The sequence below is a fragment of the Mesocricetus auratus genome, unplaced genomic scaffold (genome assembly GCF_017639785.1).
Source record: "Mesocricetus auratus isolate SY011 unplaced genomic scaffold, BCM_Maur_2.0 Super-Scaffold_4256, whole genome shotgun sequence".
In the NCBI taxonomy this organism is placed as follows: Eukaryota; Metazoa; Chordata; class Mammalia; order Rodentia; family Cricetidae; genus Mesocricetus; species Mesocricetus auratus.
Window position 1 is genome coordinate 107534505 of NW_024429182.1, and position 24132 is coordinate 107558636.

The window sequence follows — 24132 nt, forward strand, 5'->3', positions numbered from 1 at the left end:
CCTCTCCCTCCCTCCTCCCACACTACCCTTCCCCCCCACCCTCGCACCCTATTGCCAAATCCTTCCACATAGGGGATATCTAGAGCCTGTCATTTCACTCTAGGTAGGGTCCAGGCACTCCCCTAAGAGTTCAGGCTGAGAGAGCATCCCTCTTTGTGCTGTGGACACACGATGTCTGTTTGCATTCCAGGGATAAACACTGATCCACTGCTCAGGGCCCCATAGGTTGCCCAGGCCTCCTCACTGACACATTCGGGGGTCTGGATCAGTCCCATGCTGGCCTCCCAGCTGTCGGTCTGGGGTACAAGAGCTCTCCCCTGTTCAGATCAGCTGTCTCTGCTGGTTTTACCAGCCCATTCTTTGCCAATTTGCTCATCGCTCCTCTCTCTCTGTCACTGGATTCCTTGGGTTCAATTCAGTGTTTAACTGTGGGTGTTTGCCTCTGTTTCCATCAGTCACTGGATGAAGGCTCCAGGATGTTTATAGACATCAAGTTCATTATCAGGAATATATACCCCACTTTTTAATTGGAATATTTGGTATTTTGAAGACTAGCTTCTTGAGTTCTTTGTAAATTTTGTAGATTAGCCCTCTGTTGGATATGAAGTTGGTGAATATCTTTTCCCATTCTGTAGGCTGCCATTTTTGTCTTGTTGACTGTGTCCTTTGCCTTACAGAAGCTTCTCAGTTTCAGGAGTTCCCATTTATTAATTGTAGATCTCAGTGTCTGTGCTACTTATGTTATGTTCAGGAAATGGTCTCCTGTAGCAATTCGTTCAAGGGTACTTTCCACTTGAGGTTCAGTGTGGCTGGATTTATGTTGAGGTCTTTGATCCATTTGGACTTAAGTTTTGTGCGTGGCAATAGACATGGATCTATCTGCAGTATTCTACATGCCAGCATCCAGTTATTCCAGCACCATTTGTTGAAGATGCTTTCTTTTTCCCATTGTATAATTTTAGCTTCTTTGTCAAAAATCGAGTGTTCGTAAGTGTGTGGGTTACTATCAGGGTAGAGTTTTCAATTTGAATCCATTGGTCTACTTGTCTATTTTTGTGTGAATACCAACCTACTTTCAGGACTATAGCTCTATAATAGAGCTTGAAGTCAGGGATGGTGATGCCTCCAGAAGTTCCTTTATTATACAAGGTTGTTTTGACTATCCTGGGTCTTTTGTGTTTCCATGTAAAATTGATTATTGTTCTTTCAAGGTCTGTGAAGAATTGGGCCAGTATTTTCATAGGGATTGAACTGCATCTGTAGATTACTTTTGGCAGGATTGCCATTTCTACTATGTTGATCCAACCTATCCAAGAGCATGGGAGATCTTTCTGTTTTCTGGTATCTTCTTTAATTTCTTACCCTACTCTCACCACTAGACAGGACCACAAGACAGAAACTTAACAAGGATACAAAGGACCTAATAGAAGGTAAAACCCAATTGGTTTAAAAGACATTGATAGAACACTCCAACCAAACACAAAAGAATATACCTTATTCTCAGCTCCACACAGAACCTTCTCAAAAATCAACCACATACTCGGCAACAAAGTAAACCTCAAGAGGTAGAAAAAAATTGGAATGACTCCATGTATCTTATCAGACCATCTTGCCTTAAAGTTAGAATTCAAAATAACACAAATGGCAGAAACCCTGCAAACTCATAGAAATTGAATAATACACAATTGCACCACTCCTGAGTCAAAGAAGAAATAAAAAATAAATTAAAGTCTTCCTAGAATTCAATGAGAATGAACACATAACATACCCAAACTTATGGGACGCTTTGAAAGCAGTGCTAAGAGGAAAGTCCATAGCACTAAGTGCCCACATGAAGAAACTGGAGAATAGTCACACTAGATAATTAACAGCACAACTGAAAGCTCTAGAAGAAAAGGAAGCAAGCTGACCCCAGAGGAACAGATGCCAGGAAATAGTTAAATTGAGGGCTGAAATCAATAAAGTAGAAACTAGGAAAGCGATACAAAGAATCAATGTAACAAAGACTTGGTTCTTTGAGAAAATCAACAAGATAGACAAACCTTTATCCAAACTTATCAAAAAGCAGAATATGAACATGAAAATTAACAAAATCAGAAATGAAAAGGGATGCATAACAATGTACACTGAGGAAATCCAGAGAATCATCAGGATATATTTTGAAAAGTTGTACTCTACAAAATTTGAAAATTTAAAGGAAATTAACAATTTTCTGGATAGATACCACTTGCCAAAATTAAATCAAGAACAAATAAGCCATTTAAATAGACCTATAACCTATAAGGAAATAGAAGCAGGCATCAAAAGTCTCCCAACTAGAGCAAGTCCAGCTTCAGGTGAGAATGGGTCTCCAGTGGGACCGCCCGCCCATCCCCCATCCCCCTTGATCTTCCGGGCCACTCCTGGCATCCAGAAGACCCGCCCACACAGGAAAGACATCAGCCCTTCCAAGACCCCAACCCCAGCGAGTACAGCTTCAGGAAAGACATCAGCCCTTCCAAGACCCCAACCCCAGCGAGTACAGCTTCAGGAGACCTGCCCACACAGCAAAGAATTCAACAATTCCAAGACCCCAACCCCAGTGAGACCAGCTTCAGGAAAGACATCAGCCCTACCAGGATCCAAACTCCGTATCAGCATCCCCAGCTTCAGCTGCAGGAAGGAAGGAGACCAGTGGAGACGGAAAGACCCCACCAGCACCCACTGGAAGAAGAGATGGGAAGAAGACAGAATAAGAGATCACTCAGCAATAGAAACACCAACATGACCCCACCAGAATCCAGGGATCCAACACCAGCAAGACCCGAAAAGAACTACATAGACGAAGAAGAGGAGACAGACCTTAAAAATTATTTCATGAAGATGATGGAGACCCTAAAAGAAGAAACGAGGAAATCCCTTAAAGAAATAGAAGAAAAAACAAACAAAAAAATTCATGAAATTGAGGAAAAAATTCAAGAAGTAAACAAATCTCTCAAAGAATCTAAAGAGCACCAAGAAAGAACAACCAAAAAAATGAAGGAAACAACTCAAACAGTTGAAGGATTGAAAGCTGAAATAGAAACGATAAAGAAAACACAGAATGAAGGGATGCTGGAAATAGAAAAGCTGGGTAAACGATCAGGAACTACAGATGCAAGTATCACCAATAGAATACAAGAGATAGAAGAGAGAATCTCAGGTGTTGAAGACTCATTAGAGGATATAGAGTCGTCAACCAAAGAAAATCTCAAAACCAACAAATCCTTAACACAAAATATCCAGGAAATATGGGACACCGTGAAGAAGCCAAACCTGAGAATAATAGGCATAGAAGAAGGTGAAGAAATTCAACTTAAAGGTACAGAAAACATATTCAACAAATTCATAGAAGAAAGCTTCCCTAACCTAAAGAAAGATATGCCTATGAAAGTACAAGAATCCTACAGAACACCAAATAGGCTCGACCAGAAAAAGAAGTCACCTCGCCATATAATAATCAAAACATCGAACCTACAGAGTAAAGAGAAAATATTAAGAGCAGCTAAAGAAAAAGGCCAAGTAACATACAAAGGCAGACCTATCCGAATTACACCTGACTTCTCAATAGAAACGATGAAAGCCAGAAGATCCAGGAGAGATGTCCTACAAGCACTAAGGGAACAAGGATGCCAGCCCAGACTACTATATCCAGCAAAGCTCTCAACTACCATAGATGGAGAAAACAAAATATTCCATGACAAAGCCAGATTTAAACAATACGTATCCATGAATCCAGCTCTACAGAAAATGCTAGAAGGAAAACCTAGAGCCAAGGAAGATAACTACATTCACAAAGGCACAAGCAATATATAATCACACTTTACAAAACACCAAAAGAAAAAGAGAGGAGAAACTACACAAAATAATTTCACTAACAAAAAATCAAGCACAAACAAGGATCACCAATCAATGGTCATTAATATCCCTCAATGTCAACGGCCTCAACTTGCCTATAAAAAGACACAGACTAGCAGAATGGATACGAAGACAGAACCCTTCCTTCTGCTGCATACAAGAAACACATCTCAACATCAAAGACAGATGTCATCTCAGAGTAAAGGGTTGGGAAAAGATCTTCCAATCAAAAGGTCCCAAGAAACAAGCGGGTGTAGCAATCCTAATATCTAACAAATTAGACTTCAAATTAAAATCAATCAAAAGAGATGAAGAAGGACACTTCATATTCATCAAAGGAAAAATGCATCAAGACGAAGTCTCAATTTTAAACATCTACGCCCCAAATACAAAGGCACCTACATTCGTGAAAGAAACATTACTAAAGCTCAAAATGCACATAAAATCTCACACACTAATAGTAGGAGACTTCAACACTCTGCTCTCACCGCTAGACAGGACCTCCAGACAGAAACTTAACAAAGAAACAAAAGAACTAATAGAAGTTATGACCCAACTGGGTTTAACAGACATCTATAGAACATTCCACCCAAATACAAAGGTATATACCTTCTTCTCGGCACCACATGGAACCTTCTCGAAAATTGACCACATAATAGGAAACATAGCAAATCTCCACAGATACAAAAATTTGGAATAACCCCCTGCATCTACAGATTCAATGCAATCCCTATCAAAATTCCATCACAATTCTTCAAGGACCTGGAAAGAACATTAATCAACTTTATATGGAAAAACAAAAGGCTCAGGATAGCTAAAACATCCCTATACAATAAAGGAACTTCAGGAGGCATCACCATACCTGACTTCAAGCTCTATTATAGAGCTATAGTCCTGAAAACAGCTTGGTATTGGCACAAAAATAGGCAGGTAGACCAATGGAACCGAATCGAAAGCCCTAATTTTAAACCACACACCTATGAACACTGGATTTTTGACAAAGAAGCTAAAACTGTACAATGGAAAAAAGAAAGCATCTTCAACAAATGGTGCTGGCATAACTGGGTACTGGTATGCAGAAGACTGCAGATAGATCCATGTTTATTTGCCTTGTACAAAACTTAAGTCCAAATGGATCAAAGATCTCAACATAAATCCAGCCACACTGAAACTTTTAGAAGAGAAAGTGGGAGATACTCTTCAACGAGTTGGTACAGGAGACCACTTCCTAAACATAACACCAGTGGCACAGGCACTGAGATCGACAATTAACAAATGGGACCTTCTGAAACTAAAAAGCTTCTGTAAGGCAAAGGACACAGTCAAAAAGACAAAAAGGCAGGCCACAGAATGGGAAAAGATATTCACTAACCCTACATCTGACAGAGGGCTAATCTCCAAAATTTACAAAGAACTCAAGAAACAAGTCTCCAAAACACCAAAGGATCCAATTAAAGGGTGGGGTACAGAGCTAAATAGAGAATTCTCAGTAGAGGAGGCTAAAATGGCCAAGAGACACTTAAGAAAGTGCTCAACATCCTTAGCCATCAGAGAAATGCAAATCAAAACAACTCTGAGATACCATCTTACTCCTGTCAGAATGGCTAAAATCAAAAACACCGAAGACAATTTATGCTGGAGAGGATGTGGAGAGAGGGGAACACTCCTCCACTGCTGGTGGGAGTGCCGACTCATACAGCCTCTTTGGAAATCAGTATGGAGATTCCTCAGGAAAATGGGAATTAATATACCACTAGACCCAGCAATTCCACTCTTAGGCATATATCCAAATGAGGCAAGTTCATATAACAAGGGCATCTGCTCCACTATGTTCATAGCAGCATTATTTGTAATAGTCAGAACCTGGAGGCAACCTAGATGCTCCTCAACTGAAGAGTGGATAGAGAAAATGTGGTACATTTACACAATGGAGTATTACTCAGCAGAAAAAAACAATGGAATCTTGAAATTTGCAGGGAAATGGATAGCACTGGAAGAAACCATCCTGAGTGAGGTAACCCAGTCGCAAAAAGACAAACATGGTATGTATTCACTCATATATGGATTTTAAACATGGATCAGGATAGTGCCAGTCTGCACTTCCACTGATAGAGAGTCTGGGAAACAGGAAAGAACCTAAAAGATATGCATATATGCATAGTACCCAAGAGAAGAGGATGGAGACAAGATCTCCTGAATGGATGGGGAACACGGACCCCAGACTGACAGTGGGGAGGCCCGCATGGGACTGATCTGGACCCCCAAATGTGAGTGTCAGCGAGAATGCCTGTGCAACCTATGGGGCCCTGAGCTGTGGATCAGTGTCTATCCCTGGTATACAAACAGTCTTCGTGTGCCTATAGCACAAAGAGGGATGCTCTCTCAGCCTGGACTCTTAGGGGAGTTCCTGGACCCTACCCCGAGTAAAATGACAGACTCTAGATATCCCCTATGTGGAAGGATTTGGCAATAGGGTGGGAGGGTGGGGGGGGAAGGGGAGTGCGGGAGGAGGGGAGGGAGAGGGAACTGGGATTGACATGTAAAACAAGCTATTTAAAATTAAAATAAAAAATGATAAAAAAAGTCTCTGAACTAAAAAAAAGCCCAGGGCCAGATGGCCTCAATGCAGAATTCTACTAGAAATTCAAAGAACAGCTTATACCAATTCCTCTCAAAGGATTCCATGCAATAGAACAGAAGAGTCTTCGCCAAACTCTTTCTATGAGGCTTCAATAACCTTGATGCCCAAGCCACACAAAGATACAACTAAGAAAGAAAACTTCACACCAATATCCCTCATGAACATTGATGCAAAATTACTCAGTAAAATACTGGCAAATCGAATCCAAGAAAACATCAGAAAACTCATCCACCATGAACAAGTAGGCTTCATCCCAGGCATGCAGGGTTGGTTCAAGAAAGGAGAATTCATCAATGTAATCCACCATCTAAACAAGCTGAGAAACAAAAATCACATGATCATCTCACTAGATGCTGAAAAAGCCTTTGATAAAATCCAACACCCCTTCATGATAAAGGCCTTGGAGAGATCCGGGATAACTGGAACATATCTAAACATCATAAAAGCTATATACAGCAAACCAACAGCCAACATCAAACTGAATAGAGAGAAACTCAAGGCAATTCCTCTAAGATCAGGAACAAGGTAAGGCTGTCCCCTCTCCTCATATCTCTTCAATATTGTACTTGAAGTTCTAGCTAAAACAGTAAGACAACAAAAGGAGATCAAGGGGATACAAATTGGAAAGGAAGAGGTCAAACTTTCACTATTTGCAGATGATATGATAGTTTACATAAGTAACCCAAAGAACTCTACCAGGGAACTCTTACAGCTGATTAACACCTTCAGCAAAGTGGCAGGCTACAATATCAACTCAAAAAAATCAGTAGCCCTATTATATACAGATGATAAAAGTGTGAGAAAGAAATCAGAGAAGCATCACCCTTTACAATTGCCACAAACAACATAAAATACTTGGGGATAACTCAAACCAAAGAAGTGCAAGGCCTGTATCAAAAGAACTTTAAAGAAAGAAATTAGAGAAGACACCAGGAATTGGAAAAATCTCCCATGCTCTTGGATAGGTAGGATCAATGTAGTAAAAATGGCAATCCTACCAAAAGCAATCTACAGACTCAATGCAATCCTGATCAAAATCCCAGCACAATACTTCACAGACCTTGAAAGAACAATTCTCACCTTTATATGGAAAAGCAAAAGACCCAGAATATCCAAGATAACCCTGCTCAACAAAGCAACATCTGGAGGCATCTCCATCCCTGACTTCTCCTGAAAACAGCTTGGTATTGGCACAAATATAGACAGGTAGACCAATGGAATTGAATAGAAAACCCTGAAATAAATCCACAAACCTATGAATATCTGATTTTCGACAGAGAAGCTAAAATTATACAATGGAAAAAAGATAGCATCTTCAACAAATGGTGCTGGCATAACTGGATATTGGCATGTAGAAGACTGCAGATACATCCACGTCTACCGCCACACACAAAACTTAAGTCTAAATGGATCAAAGACCTCAACATAAATCTAGCCATATTGAACTTGTTAGAAGAAAAAGTGGGAGGTACCCTTAAATAAATTGGTACAGGAGTCTACTTCCTGACCATAACACCAATAGCACAAACACTGAGATCGACAATTAATAAATGGGATCTCCTGAAAATGAGAAGCGTCTGTAAGGCAAAGGACGCAGTCAGCAAGACAAAAAGGCACCCCACTGATTGGGAAAAGATATTCACTAACTCCACATCTGACAGAGGGCTGATCTCCAAAATTTACAAAGAACTCAAGAAGCAAGTCTCCAAAACACCAAAGGATCCAATTAAAAAGTGGGGGACTGAACTAAATAGAGAATTTTCAATAGAGGAGTCTAAAATGGCTGAGAGGCACTTGAGAAAGTGTTCAACATCATTAGCCATTAGGGAAATGCAAATCAAAGCAACTATGAAATATCATCTTATTCCTGTCAGAATGGCTAAAATCAGAAACACCAATGACAGTTTTTCTGGAGAAGATGTGGAGAAAGGGAAACACTCCTCCACTGCTGGTGGGAGTGCCAACTAGTACAGCCACTATGGAAATCGGTATGGAGATTCCTCAGGAAAATGGGACTCAGTCTACCACAAGACCCAGCAATTCCACTCTTAGGCATATACACAAAAGATGCCCATTCGCACAACAAGGATGTCTGTTCCACTATGTTCATAGCAGCATTATATGTAATTGCTAGATCCTGTGAGCAACCTGGATGCCTCACAACTGAAGAGTGAATATAGAAAATGTGGTACATTTACACAATGGAGTGCTACTCAGCAGAAAAAAACAATGGAATCTTGAAATTTGCAGGCAAATGGAAGGCACTAGAGGAAACCATCCTGAGTGAGGTAACCCAGTGACAAAAAGAGAAACATGGTATGTACTCACTCATATATGGATTTTAGCTATGGATCAGGGTAGTCTCAGCCTACAATCCCAGGCTAGGAAACAGGAAGTTTACCAAGAGAGATGCATGATACCCCAGAGAAGTGGAATGAGGCAAGATCTCCTGAGCACATTGGGAACATCGGGGGAGGGGAGAGGGAACCAGGAAAAAGAGAGGGAGATAAGAGGAGGGGAGAAGAAGGCATGGGGGAGCAGGAAGGTTGAGTCGAGATAAGAATAGAGGAGAGCAGGATCAGAGATACTATAATAGATCAAGTCATTATAGGCTTGAGGAGAGAGCTGACACTAGTAACATCTCCAGAGATCTACAAGGGTAACACTAACTGCCAAACTATGCAATAGTATAGAGACTATTAATAACCCTCCCTTGATGATAAGGTTGATGACTACTGTATATGCCATCCTAGAACCTTCATCCAATGACTGATGGAAGCAGAGACAGATACCCACAGCTAAACACTGAACTAAATTCTTGGAACCTGGTGACAGAGATGGAGGAATGATGAACAAAGGGATCAAGACCATGATGGTGAAACCCACAAAGACAGCTGACCAGATAAGGGGAAGCTCTTGAATCCCAGACTAATGGATGAGAGGCCAACAGAGGACTGATTTGGACTCCATGAAGGTAGTGCCAGTGAGGAGGACACAGAAATCACTGGGGCATTGGTTATTAGACCAGTGTTTACCATGGTATATGCATGATCTTTGGTAGCCCATTCCAAATAGAGGTATGCTCTCTCAGCCTGGACACATGGGGAAGGGCCTAGGTCCTGCCCTGGATGAAATGACAGACTTTGGAGATCCCCCCCAAGGAGGGCCTCACCCTCCCTGGGGAATGATGTGGGGATAGGGTGGGGTGCTGGGAGGGGTTGGTGGAGGGATAAGGGAGGAGGGGTGGGAGAGGGAGCTGGGATTGACATGTGAAGCATTCATGTTTCTAATTTAAATAAAAACATATATTGAAGAAGAAAAAAAGAAAGTGTGTATACAGAATAAATACATAAATTGAATGATTTAAATATACGAAATGGTCAAGTTAAATGTCAAACAAAAGAGTAGAGAGAGAGAAGTAGGTGAAGATAAAAAAAAGTTGGCAAATAGGCACATTCACAGTCGACAACCTCATGAACAGTGCTACATTCACTAGGAGTCTGCAATCCAGAACTGAAGTATGGCTGGATATCATGATGCCTATGAAACTGGCAAAATTTCAGAGGTCCTGGTGCACTGTGAGGCAAGAGCCATGTCTCCATGCATTGTGGTAAAAATTTGACAAGTGAAATCATTCTGAAAAGCCTTATTCAAATTAAAATCATGCATATTTCAGAGCCAAGAATTCTACTCCTGAGAATTTATCCCATAGAACAACAGCACCAGTCAACTCAGATGCACATATAAGGATGAGGGCGGCATTACTCATGCAGGAAGGACATTGAAAACAGAAAATCCACACCGCTGGGTATGGCTGAGCCTGTTATTATACACCTACACTATAAAATTATACATTCATCAGAAGAACTAAAACTGTACCAGACAACTTGAGAAAAAGCCATGGATGTTTCAAACACTCACACCTCAAAATGTCTTATGTGTGTACATATGTATATATAGTATGGATTAATATTTAAAACCCCATATGTAAGTTTATAGTTTGTATATTGCGGGGAGGCTTGTTTCAAATGGGTCTGATGACCTCGGACAAATGTGTAAAGTCTGCACAATGAAGAAAAAGTGACTACCTGTTTCAAACAAGTGGCCACATACAGCCTGGGCCGCTTTTATTTATGTAATTTCAATGGTTTGCTCGAACAGTTTTGCAATCAGATTTGTTCTTTCAAGTTTCTGAAGATGGTTATAATAATTAACTGTTTGTTCCTTTGCTTCTTTCCCCTTCTGTCCCCCAACTTTCCCACCTGTAACCATTGCCTATTTGATCCATAGCTCTAATGTTGCAAACCACAAAGGAACAGTGTGCCCAGTTGACAGCATTTGCTGTTACTACATCATGCAGGGTGAGAGACAGTGGTTAATATTTACATCTGGTATGGTCTGCATTCTCACAATCAACTCACCAGCCGAAGCTGGATCAATTCATTCTACATTCTGTACTACTCCATCTCCTCTGGAGACATACCAGGCTTTTCCATTTATCCTAAAGGCAACATAACTTAGAAACTTACTCTTAATAGTTGGCACTGTTTATCCCATGTCCTTATGTCCATCTCCCTTAACTTCTTATGATATTGAAACAATTATTGGAAATGGGAGAGTTGTGGGTTTCTATTATTCTACTTCATTCCCTGACTGTTCCCATTAACTCTTGATGTCACCTGTTTATTACCATTTCTCAAAGACTTTTCTGGCTAAAATTATTCTCTCCAGAACAGTTATACAAATATGTAACGTTAAACTTCACGAACTATTGTGACTCTTTCAGGCTAGTTGCAGAGTTAGTTGGAGGGACAACATCTTATTCTTGAGAAGCCTGAATTCATGGTCACACTTGAAACATCAAAGACCTTAGAGGCTGAATTAGGTCCACTGTATATTTTTAATAACATTTCTTCTAGCTCTCCCAGAGGAGAGTCATCAAGCAGAAGTTTTACTTTTGTAATAGACATTTTTATCTGTGACTGAGAAAGTAAAACTAAAGGAAACCAGCAGTATGGCTAGCACCATGAAAGCAAGGAGAGCAGGTAGCACATATGCTCCATGGGTCATGCCCAGAATTTTGCAGCAAATTGTACACAAGTCTCTGCCAAATGAGTCAGGGTCTCTGGGGCCTTGTCACAAGGAGAGATTTTTTGTGCTATTCTCAGGCCTCATCCCCAAAGAAGTCACATGGTTCCCACCAGTATATAAATGCATATTATATGAGTACAGACAAAAAACCCACTGAGTTATTAACAAGTTATTTTATACGTCAAAGCTAATATAATAGAGGCAGAAAGTGAAAGAGAAACAAAAAATTGAAAATTCCAAGACTTAATTAGAACAAGCATACATACAAATTTATGCAAAAATTACATATATGATGCTATGCATCTAGAAATTGAATAAGCATAAGTTTTTGAACACTTACAAAGGCAAAATTCCAAGTCAATAAGGGACTGGTAAAGTATAGGAGGGTACTTAATTAATTGGTAATAATCAGTAACAAAGCAAAGGAAAAAAAGGAAAGAATAAAAAGCAAACTTCAGTAAGAAGAGTTCTATAGCACAGTTAATAGAGTGCTTGACTAGCATGCACCAGCCCTGGGCTTGGTTCTAGCACCTCATAAACCACATATGGAGATGTGCCCCTTAGTTCCAGCTCTATGAAGTGGAAGCTAGAGGGTCAGAAACTGGCCATCTTCAACAATAAAGTAAATATGATGCCAGATTGAACTACATGAGACCCCGTCTTAAAAAGTGCAAAGGTAATAAACTCTAGCACATAAAATTACTATATATATAATATTAAATGACACTATAAACAATATCTTTATCAACAAAGTAGAAATGCAATAATTCTGACAGGATGGCTTGCTTCTTTAAAATCATCGTCATAAATAATATAGATCCTAACATCACCTAAAAATAAATAGTTTTACTGAATCACAAGAAAAATAGATGATTAATAGTTGGTCCACAATAGTGAACAAATAATTGCAGCAAAAAAAGCATTAAGCAAAAATTGTCTCCATTAATTTTACAAATGATTTTAAATAATGAATAATTAGCTAGTCTACATACACACAGATTAAACAGAAAAAGAAAGATTCATAAGCATGTTTTCTAGTAAGACCTATCCGCAAACACTTTGTCAGTCTGCATTAATATTCTTAAACTATTATTAGATTCAATAATATCTTTCGTAAAATTAACCTGATATAAATTAGAACATGTATATTCTTGTGAATCTCAACCACAACAGTACTCATGAAAGAAATTTTGAGATGACCTAAACACTGAGTCATGTACTACTTAAGTTTTAAATACTCAATATTTATACCAATTAAAATAGTTAGGAAATATATGACATAAAAATACCCTACAATAGGGCTGAAAAATGGCTCAGCAATTAAGAGCATTGGCTGCTCTTCCAAAGGACTTGGGTTCAATTCCCAGCACCCACATGGCAGGTCACAGCTGTCTGCAACTCCAGTTCTAGGGGATGCAACACCCTCACATAGACATTCATGCAAGCAGAACACCAATGCACATAAAATAAATGAGTAAATCTTTTTTAAAAAATACTAAAAATGTCCTATAAGCTATGGAACATAAGTCAGTCTGTCCATTTGAGCAAAGTGTATTTCAGTGGTTCTCCTTCATCCTAACCTTCCCCAGTAACCCACCCCCACTTTCTACGCCCCCCTCTAAACATCCACCAGTCTCTTTTTCTCTTTTTTGTCCCACATATCCTTTTGCCCAACATTCATCCTTCCTCACCACATTTTACCCTGTTTTCTTTCTACTTACCTAACACATTGTAATCTAATTTTAAAGGAAAATAAATAAAAATATGTAATAAAATAAATGTACTCCACATGTGTAAATGTACCACATTTTCTGTATCTATTCTTCAGGAGAGGAGCATCTAGGTTGCTTCCAGGTTCTGGCTGTCAGCAATAGTGCTGCTATGAATATAGTTGAACAGATGTCCTTGTTGTGTGAATGTGCATTCTTTGGGCATATGCCTAAGAGTGGAATTGCCGGATCTTGAGGTAGACAGGTTCCCGTTTTCCAGAGAAGCCGCCAAACTGATTTCCAAAGTGGCTGTACAAGTTGGCACTCCCAACAGCAGTGGAGGAGTGTTCCCCTTTCTCCACATCCTCTTCAGCATAAACTGTCATTGGTGTTTTTTATTTTAGCCATTCTGACAGGTGTAAGATGATATCTCAGAGCTGTTTTGATTTGTATTTCTCTAATGGCTAAGGATGTTGAGCAATTTCTTAATTGTCTTCCAGACATTTTAGATTCCTCTATTGAGAATTCTCTGTTTAATTCTGTACCTCATTTTTTAGTTGAATTATTTTGTGTTCTGCTGACTAGATTCTTGTGTTCTTTGTATATTCTGTAAATCAGCCCTCTGTCTGACGTGGGTTGGTGAAGATCTTTTCCCATTCTGTGGGCTGCCATTTAGTCTTGTTGACTGGTCTTTAAAAAACAATAGGATCTTGAAATTTGCAGGCAAATGGATGGAACTAGAAGAAACCATCCTAAGTGAGGTAACCCAGTCACAGAAAGACAAACATTGTATGTACTCACTCATATATGGATATTAGACCTGAAGAAAAGAGTTACCAGCCTACAATCCACACCTCCAGAGAAGTTAGGAAACAAGGAGGACCATAAGAGACATCGACGGTCCCCCAGTGAAGTGGAAAGGGACAAGAGCCCCTGAACAAACTGGGAGCATGGGGGGGAGCGAGGAAAGAGGTAAGAGAAAGAGAAAGGGGGGGAGAGGCGGGGGAGGAGAACTTGAAGGATCAAAAGATTGAGTGGGGAAAGGAATATAGGAGAACATGAAAAGAGACACACCAATAGAGGGAGCCATTATAGGTTTAAAGAGAAATCTGGCACTAGGGAATTATACAGAGATCCATAAGGATAACCCCAAGTAGGACCCTAAGCAACAGTGGAGTGGCTACCTTAAATGCCCTTCCCCTATAATGAGAATGATGACTACCTTAAATGTCATCCTAGAGTCTTCACCCAGTAGCTGAAGGAAGCAGAAGCAGAGATCCACAGCCAAGCACTGAGTCAAACTCCTGGAATGCAGTTTCAAAGAGGGAGCAATAATGAACAAAGATGTCAACACAATGCTGGGAAAACCCACAGAAACAGCTGACCTGAGCAAGTGGGAACTCATGAACTCCAGTCTAACAGCTGGGGAACCAACACAGAACCAAACCAGGCTCCCTGAATGTGGGTGTCAGCTAGAAGCACTGGGCAGTCTATGGGGCCTCTGGCAGTAGAACCAGGAGTATCCCTAGTGCACAAATGGACTTCGGGAGCCCATTTCCCATGGTGGGATACTCTCTTAGCCTAGATACACAGGGAAGAACCTGAACCTTGCCCCAAATGACTTGACAGATTTTGATGATCCCTCGTGGAAGGCCTTACACTTCCTGGGGAGTGGATAGGGGATGGGATGGGGGTCGGTGAGGGCCATGTAAGAATGAGAGGGAGAGGGAACTGGGATTGATATGTAAAATAAGATTGTTTTTAATTTAAATAAAATCTATTAAAAAGTTAAAAAATAAATATAAAAATGTAACCAATTTCCCTATATATACCTTATGTATATATTGTTTATATTCATTATATAACTAAATATTCACATATGAATTTTACATAATAAAATAAATATGTCTGTATAGAAAAAAGTTCTTTTTGTGTGTGTTAGTCATTTATTTTTAGAAAAAGGTTCTCAAAAGTCAAAATAATTATTTCTATCTGTTGAAACTAGAACACAATCTATTTTTGTGCTTCATGTGTTGGGTATCTACTGATTTTAAAATTATTGCCATTATTACCTTCTTTTCAAAGTAACTAAGATGATTATCAGGCTCCATTCTACCCAATTTCCAAATCAATTCTAAGTAATACAGAAAATTATACAAGAAACTTTAATTTAACAAATAAAAATTTCAGTAACCAAGTTTTGAAAGAAAGTGTCTTTGAAGGAGGATTATTATCTTGGTCATATCAATGTTCAAAGCTGAGTCTCCTCAAATTAAAACAATTCCCCTAATAGAATTCACTTGTTTAATTGAAAAACCATATCCAAAAATATGCAAACCATGTCTTTCTTGTACTCTAAATTATCTCTTAGAAAAATCCAGATTTCCCTGGATTAAGACTGCAAACATAATACTGCTTCCATTCACAGGAATAATGACTATACTACTCTAACAATGGCCCATGCCTTTACAAACATGCATTTGTGTCTCCCTGGCTCTCTCAGGAGTTTCAGCTGCATACCTCTACAGACTTCTGCAGACCATCACGGCATGGATCATGAATGAGAGTCCTTTCCCATTTCTGTACAACTTGGTTGGCTTCTTCTATCTTCTGCTCACAGCTTTTATGAGAATTTAATAATGTCACCTCATAAAATTCTTGAATATCTGTAAAGAAAATATCAGGAAAGAACCAAAATGTCATATAGCACTTCATAAATAGCTTATGTGTATATGTACATGTAGTATGCATGAAAATGTGGCTAATTAAAATAAAAGAATAATTGTATTCCAAACTAAAGCAATCAGAAACATAAAATCCTGAGAACTGACTTTTTACCAGCATCAAAATAAATACAGCAATTTCATTCAAAATTGTGGGCACAAGAAGTGAACAAGATAATAGTTGAACAAGAAAACTGTGGTAAGTCTGTGAATCAGGGTATCATTGAGACATAAGAGATAATAAGCTATGAAAGCATTTGAAAACATGGATGAATTTCAAAAGGTTATATTGGCACATGAAAGAATCCAGTCTGAAAAGAATAAATACTGCATGACTTTATACATCTCACATCTGGGAGGGAAAAATGCAAAATTAAAGAAATGCAGAATGATGAATTCTTGGAAAGACTCTATAGGTAAACCAAAAACATTGGTATTCATCCTATTTGTAGTGATCGATAATGGGGAAGATAAAACCTAAAGCATGTGTAAAGGCTTTGAGAAACTGTCATGGCCTAGAAGAGTGCAAGGAAATAGAGACATGGGGAAGACATGCTGTCCCCATTAGGCTCCTGTAACACAGACAGCCTGAGCTAAAGCCTAAAGAAATTTGATCAAGATGTGACAACTGACTCATGCCCCATGGTGATATATTATGGCTACAACACTGACAGAAGCTGTTGGTAATAAACAAAACAGAAAGGGTATCTATGGCAACTATCTGCCCCATCTTTGTAACTTTTCTATAAGTATAAAACTACTCCAAATGAAACATGTAACTGATTAAACCAGTTTTCCTAAGAGCATTGCAAATCACAGTTAGATCCCCAAATGGCCCCTAAAATGTTTTTTATAAATATATTTTCAGGCTTAGGATGGAAGGGAGTAGAATTAATATTCCATCAGGTTACATTTTCTAACTTTAAGGAGTGTTTTTGAGGACAACTGTTTTTAACACTGAAAGACTGAGTGACCTTCGAATCAGCTATGCGCAGATTAGATCACACACTTTAAAGTATTGCTGGTAGCGGGGCATATAGGGGAGATCTCAAAGCATCATCTTTTACACACACACAACAATAACAAAGTAGGTGTGCTACTATGAAAGAGATTCAGAAGAAACAACAATAACTAGAAACAATAGACTTAAGTGTCTGGTTATTCTCATCCCATCAGTTATCTGACACAGAATATAGTAGATCTATACACAACACTTTCAATTATGTAATTGTTAAAAACAAAGAAGAGAAAATAACAAGGCTCAGGCAGAATGGGGTAGAACAAAAGTAACTTCCAAGTATTAGAAATGTAATTACTTTCAGATGTATGGATGGATGATGCCCATGTATGGATTGGTGGGGCATATACAAGTACAATGAAATACTAACAATGAAATCTCTACACAAATTATACAAGTGCTCATTTTAATATGCTTATAACCTTGAGAATATTCCATTTTTAAACAAAATTATTCATCTATTTGAATATATTTTTCTTTTTCCCCTCTTTTTTAATTTAAATTAGAAACAAGCTTGCTTCACATGTCAATCCCAGATCCCTCTCCGTCCCCTCCTCCCCTGTCCCTCACCAACTCCCCCAACCCCCCACCCAATATCCCACTCTGCTCCCCAGGGAGGGTGAGGCCCTCTATGGGGGATCTCCAAAGTCTATCACCTCATCCAGAGCAGGCCCTAGCCCTACCCCATGTGTCCAGGCTGAGATAACATCCCTCCATGTGGAATGGGCTCGAGAATATTCTAACTTTTAAGTAAGGAAGTTCAGAGAAATGTATGGCTCATAGAAAGTATATTAAAATGGAATTCTATAGTACCAAAGACAGAGAAAATCTTAAAACAAAGAAAAGAAAAATCAGAGTTTTTGAAAGAAGACAATAGAGTTAAAACTTCAAATTCTTTAGATAGAATAACCATCATCACAGGAATGATTTACTTTGATTAAAATTGTTGTATTAGAGTATAAAAAGCTCACAAACTAAGAGAAATTAAATCTAATGCAAAACTTGGTGAAAATTAAAACATACACTTCACAAAAGAAAATAATGTTCAACATTGTTGGAGGAATGAAAATTAAAATCACAATGAGATAATACCACATATTCAATATAATGGTTAAAGCCAGGGCTGAGTATCCTGAGCACTAACAGGAAAGATGGGGAAATGGGACTCCTGTACAATAGTGGAAAATTAAAAACTCTGAAAAAAGTTGTTTAAAAGACCTACATGTGTGATTACTAATCCATCTAGCCATTCATGTTTTTGGCTGTTTATTTAAAATAAAAGGAAATATATATCCTTGTCAGTCTGAAAATTGATACATGAAAATAAACCAAATGTCTATAAATAGATGATCAACCACACAATAGAACATCACAGCCATAGAAAGGGGAAATCCTTCAATTTTAGTGGATATTCTTTATATTAAGGCTATTCTAGTAATGTGAACAAAAAATCAGATATTAAATTATGTGTCTCACACATGCACAGCTCATTACACTTTCAGGTACACCTAAAAAAATGAAGCAATATTACAAAGTGCAAACTGAGGGAACTAAATTTTACAACATAGAGGCAAATAAACAGTACCCATGGAAGAAGTCCACAAATCAGAAAGAATACACACAAAAACCAAAGAAAAATAATAGCAAAAACAAGCATTTCTTAATTAAAGATATACATATAATCGATGAGATGGTGAAAGACTCACAACTTGTAGTGGGACAGATACTAAATAAGATCATAATATAATTCCATTTACAACAAAAATAATAAAGTCTGACAATGCAATGACAAGGATAAAAGCATATACATAACTGCTAAATTGCTGTGAGTACTCCAAAACACAGTTTTTATTCCCAGAAAATTGGTCAAGTGTTTCTGCTAAAAGCTGTTCTTTCTGCTCTCAGCATGCATTCTAGTTAAACCCTGCATTTAACAGAACTCAATAGCATTCACAGCTACATAAGCCATCAATGCAACATGTTAGGAACAACCCAGTGCTCATCATAAAGAAAATGGATTGACTATGTCATGTTCTTAAAGAGGAGTTTATAAAGAAGTGAAATAACTTATAATATGAAATCACATGGGTGAACCTTACAAACATAATATTGAGTGCCAAATTCACTCTCAAAATGAAGATTGTTTTTTAAAATTCAGAAGTATATAAAAGTAAACCATGTTTACAGGCATCCATATGCACACATGAGACAAAACAGAGGCAAAGGAACGTGTGAAAACAAAGAAAAATTTTCCTTGACTTACAAAGGTGCTATGTGCACAATGCAGGTAGAAAACACTGTAAGTCGGAATGTTGTGTAATACACCTAACAGCACAACTTAGGAGCACAGGACATTGAGCCTAACAGATGTTTACTCCAGGGACAACTTGACTGACTCACAGTTTAAGCTCACTGCTGTGGCCCCGCATTGTAAACTTATTTTCTTCTTTTTTTATTCAAAATTTTTTTATTTTTCAATTTACTTATCAACCCCCTCCCTCTCCTTCTCCCGCTCCTCCACCTCCCTCCTTCCCACTCCTCAGACAGGGTAAGACCTTTCTTGGGAAGTAAACAAAGTCTAGCATACAAAGTTGAGGCAGGATATAGCCCCTCCCTCCCCCATCATGGCTGAGCAAGTTCATGCACCTTATACCACTACCAGACATCCCCACCCCTGCCCCCTCCCCCCAAACAAATCAAGCCATATAACTGTCACCCACATAAAGAAGGCCTAGGTAGATCGCACGCAGGTTCCACACATGTCAGTCTATAGTGTATGAGCCCCCAAGGTTTATAGTGGTGCGATCCAGTAGGATTTGCAGAAGGAGGCAGAGGCAGGGGACCACAAGTTGTAAACTTATTTTTTCAGATATCACTACCCTAGGAAAATAGAAATAAAAACATAAGATACAGTTTCATGTTACTATAAAGCCAAAACTTAGCAGTTGTGTCATCATCATGGTAGGAACTGCCTATAGCTACTGCAGCAGACAGGCTGGGCAGGATAGGAAAAGAAATGAAACAAAAGTAGAACAAGAAGGTAGAAAAGGAATTAAAGGGCAGGATCTAGCTCTGTATTTGAAAGTTTTGTTTTTATGATGAGATATGTGTGTGTGTGTGTGTGTGTGTATAATGAATACATCTTTATTATGTATTATTGCTTTTTTCTTTCTTTTTCTATTTTTATTTAAATTAGAAGCAAGTTTGCTTCACATGTCAATGTCAGTTCCCTCACCCTCCCCTCCTCACTACCAGCCCTCCACCCAATCCCCACTCCATTCTCCAGGGAGGGTGAGGCCCATGGAGCTTCTCCAAAGTCTGTCATATCATCCTGGGCAGGGCCTAGGCCCTCCCCCATGTTTCCAGGCTGAGAGAGCATCCCTCCATGTGGAATGGGGTCCCAAAGTCCATTTGTATGCCAGGATAAATACTGATCTACTACCCAAGGCCTCATAGATTGCCAAGGCCTCCTCGCTGACACCCGAAGTTAGGGGGTCTGGATCAGTCCCATGCTGGCCTCTCAGCCATAAGTCTGGGGTCTCCCTTGTTCAGGTCAGCAGTTTCTGTGGGTTTCACCAGTCCGGTCTTGACCCTTTTGCTCATCACTCTCCTCTCACCTGGGTCCCAGGAGTTCAGTTCAGTGTTTAGCTGTGGGTGTCTGCCTCTGCTTCCATCAGCTACTGGATGAAGGCTCTAAGATGTCATATAAGGTAGTTGTCAATCTCATTATCTGAGAAGGGCATTTAAGGTAGCCTCTCCACTGCTGGTTAGATTGCCAGTTTGTATCATCCTTGTAGATCTCTGGAAATCTCACTAGGGCTAGATCTCTCCTCAAACCTATAATAACTTCCTCTATTATGGTGTCTCTCATCCTGCTCTCCTCTATTTTTCCCTGGACCCAACCTTCCTGTTCCTCCATGTCCTACTCTCCTCTTCTCTTCTCCCCCTCTCTTTTTCTCAGCTCCCTCTCCCTCTCCCCATGCTCCCAATCAGCTCAGGAGATCCTGTCCCATTTCCCTTCTCTGGGGTACCATGCATATCTCTCTTAGGGTTTCTCCCTGTTTCCCAGATTCTCTGGCAGTGATATTGTTCATTAATTAATTAAAAGTATTGAGGCCTCACCCTCTCTAAGTAATGGATAGGGGTGGAATGTGGAGAAGGGAGGAGGATGGAAGAAAAAGGGAACCGGGATTGGTATGTAAAATACGATTGTTTTTAATTTAAATAAAAAAATTTTTAAAGTATGAAATGTGTCATGACTATAAGAATTACAGGCTGAGTACACTTTGTTTCTTTAAAAAATTACTAGAGAGGATGAATGCAGGCTCAACTAAGTCAATACCAATTATAAAAATAAAGGTGTGGGGGTACACACCTTTAATGCTACCACTCCAGAGGCAGAGGCAGGTGGATCTTTGTGAGTTTGAGGCCTGCATTCAATAAGTTGCAATCCAACGTGAATTCCAGACCAGCAAAGGCAAAAAATCCAAAGTTTTTTTTTTGTTTTTTTTGTTTTTTAACATTTTTTTATTTTAAATAGCTTGTTTTACATATCAATCCCAGTTCCCTCTCCCTCCCCTTCTCCCGTACCCTCCCATCCCCCCCATCCTCCCACCCTATTGCCAATTCCTTCCACAAACTGAACAGAACCCAAGGAACCCAGCAACAGAGAGAGAGGAGCGAAAAAATCCAAAGTTTTAAAATCTTTTAATTTTATACATGGCTACAACTTTATTCTGCCTCTCTTAATAAAGTATTTATGAAGTCAGGTTTGAAAATATCTGAGAACAGAAGGGAAATCTTCAAAGATTAAAAAAAGGACCCTTGGAATGTTTAACACTGTAAGGTTTATACTATAAGCCTTTATACTATATTATGTTATTGTATTATGATATAATACCCTATAAGAATTATAAGGTATTTGCAAAAGTCAAAGGAATGAGGATTAAAAATCAAGCAGACAACAACAAAAAACTCCAGAAAGCAAGTTGATTTTTAACATTAGGTCTTCAATATTAGTTAAAAAGGAAAGAGTTTCTGCAGAAATCCATAGCTACAGTCTCTTTAAAGTACAATGACGTACAAACAAAACAATTAATTTTTATACATAAAATTTCACTCTAAGGGTGCAAACATGGTTTTATACACAGCATGTCCAAAGCTTCGAATTTTGAGTCCTAGATCAATCTGTTATCCAGTGGAGGGACTATAGTCCTTAACTTACCTATGCTAAGGACTCATTAACTAAATACACTTGAAAGTAAAATGGCACTGACATGGCCACATAGAGATAATCATAGAGAAGGTACTTTACGTTGAATTGCAATTTATTTGATTTGTATCTTCCAAAATGACAGAATGTTCAGTGTATACTTCACTCCTTTGCTTAATATACTACCAGAGAAGATGAATGTAGACTCATTTAAGTCAATGATTACTTAAACTTGAGCTATTCAATTATCAGTGTCAAATTCCACTTGTAGTTAGCAAGCATTGTTTTTAATGCCACCCTAAGTTGATTTGTCATTTTTTTATGTTTCTCTCATCAGTACCCTTCCATATTACTACTCATTTCTGTCACCATAATTCCTACCGCCAGAGTTCAGGCCCGTGTCATAGCCTTATCACACTCTTTCTATAGACTCAAATGTCCTCTCCCCACAAAGAAAGTCTTCTACCTCTTCTGTTTGGTCTGTAAAGGCAAAGATCTAAATATGAAATAGCCATCAGCATAAAAATTCCCTTACCAAAACTCAGTTCAACTGAGTGGGAAGAAGTAACACCAGGAACCTACCATGAAAAGAAAAACTGTTGGTGTGGGGAGAAGAGGATGGAGCAGGGAACGAATCCTGCTACTTGGCAGATTGCTTCAGTTGATTTAATATTTGCAATCCTGGAGCATATTAGAAGTGGGTTTTTTTCCCTTTTTATTTTTAAATTTAAATTAGAAACAAGGTTGCTTCACATGTCAATTCCAGGTCCCTCTCCCTTTCCCTCCCCTCCTCCCATCCCTCCCACCAACCCCCACAATGGCCCCTCATTTCCCCAGGGAGGGAGAGGCCCTCCATGGGGATGTCCATAGTCTATCATTTCACCCAGGGCAGGGCCTAGACCCTCCCCTAAGAGTCCAGGGTGAGAGTGCATCTCTCATTATGGGATGGGCACCCAAAGTCCATTTGTATGCTAGGGATAAATACTGATCTACTGCCCAAGGCCCAATAGATTGCCTAGGCCTCCTCACTGACACCCATACTCAGGGGGACTTGATCAGCTCCATGCTGGATTCCCAGGCATCAGTATGGGATTCAAGAGCTACCCCTTGTCAGGTCAGCTGTTTCTGGGGGTTAAACCAGCCCAGTCTTAACCCCTTTGCTCATCAGTCCTCCCTCTCTGTCACTGGGTTCCTTGAGTTCAGCTAAGTTTTTAGCTGTAGGAGTCTGCCTCTGCTTCAGTCAGCCATTGGATGAAGGTTCTGTTTCCCCGACTCTCTGGCAATGGGATTGTAGGCTGGCACTCCCCAGATCTATGTCTAAAATCCATATATGAGGGAGTACATACCATGTTTGTCTTTTTGTTACTGGATTACCTCACTCAGGATTTGGGGAAACCAGACCTTGAACAGAGACCCACTTCCCCTTCCGCCTGGGAGCAGGCAGCTGTGAGATAATGTTTACTGAAAATAATTCAGTGCTATAAAGCTCTTGATAGGGCTCAGATAAGGGCTTGCTCACTGAAACACCATGACTTTGACACCCACTAAGGCTAGATGCTTCTTCCTGTTCCCCCTGCTGTTTCTCCCTGATTCTGGGGCTGGAGATTAAGCCACCAGCCAGGAGGGTGAGAAGTCTGGAAGAGTTGTTGGAGAATTGTATGTAGATGGATGGGAGAAGTCTTTAAAAAGGGAAGCGTTTTTTTCTTGGGAGTTCTCCTAAGCGGACTTAGAGACTTCTCCTAAGCCAACTTGGGGAGCATAAAGTTTTCTTAAAGCAACCGACCGGTCTCTGTGTCATCTATCCCGACCACCTCGCTACATTCTCGGATGCAGGCTACACAGCAGGTGCGACAATTGGAGGA

At 39.5% G+C, this 24132-nt stretch overlaps 1 protein-coding gene across 5 annotated transcripts in view; it reads right to left on the minus strand.

Annotated features, from left to right (window-relative positions):
* Window positions 1-24132, minus strand: part of Dlg2 (discs large MAGUK scaffold protein 2) — a 1919116-nt gene that overhangs the window by 1654756 nt on the left and 240228 nt on the right. For all 5 annotated transcript variants that reach the window (XM_040732003.1, XM_040732001.1, XM_040732000.1 and 2 more), the window contains exon 3: window positions 15838-15983. In XM_040732003.1, the coding sequence (XP_040587937.1) occupies window positions 15838-15983 (146 nt within the window). The remainder of the gene's footprint in view (window positions 1-15837; window positions 15984-24132) is intronic.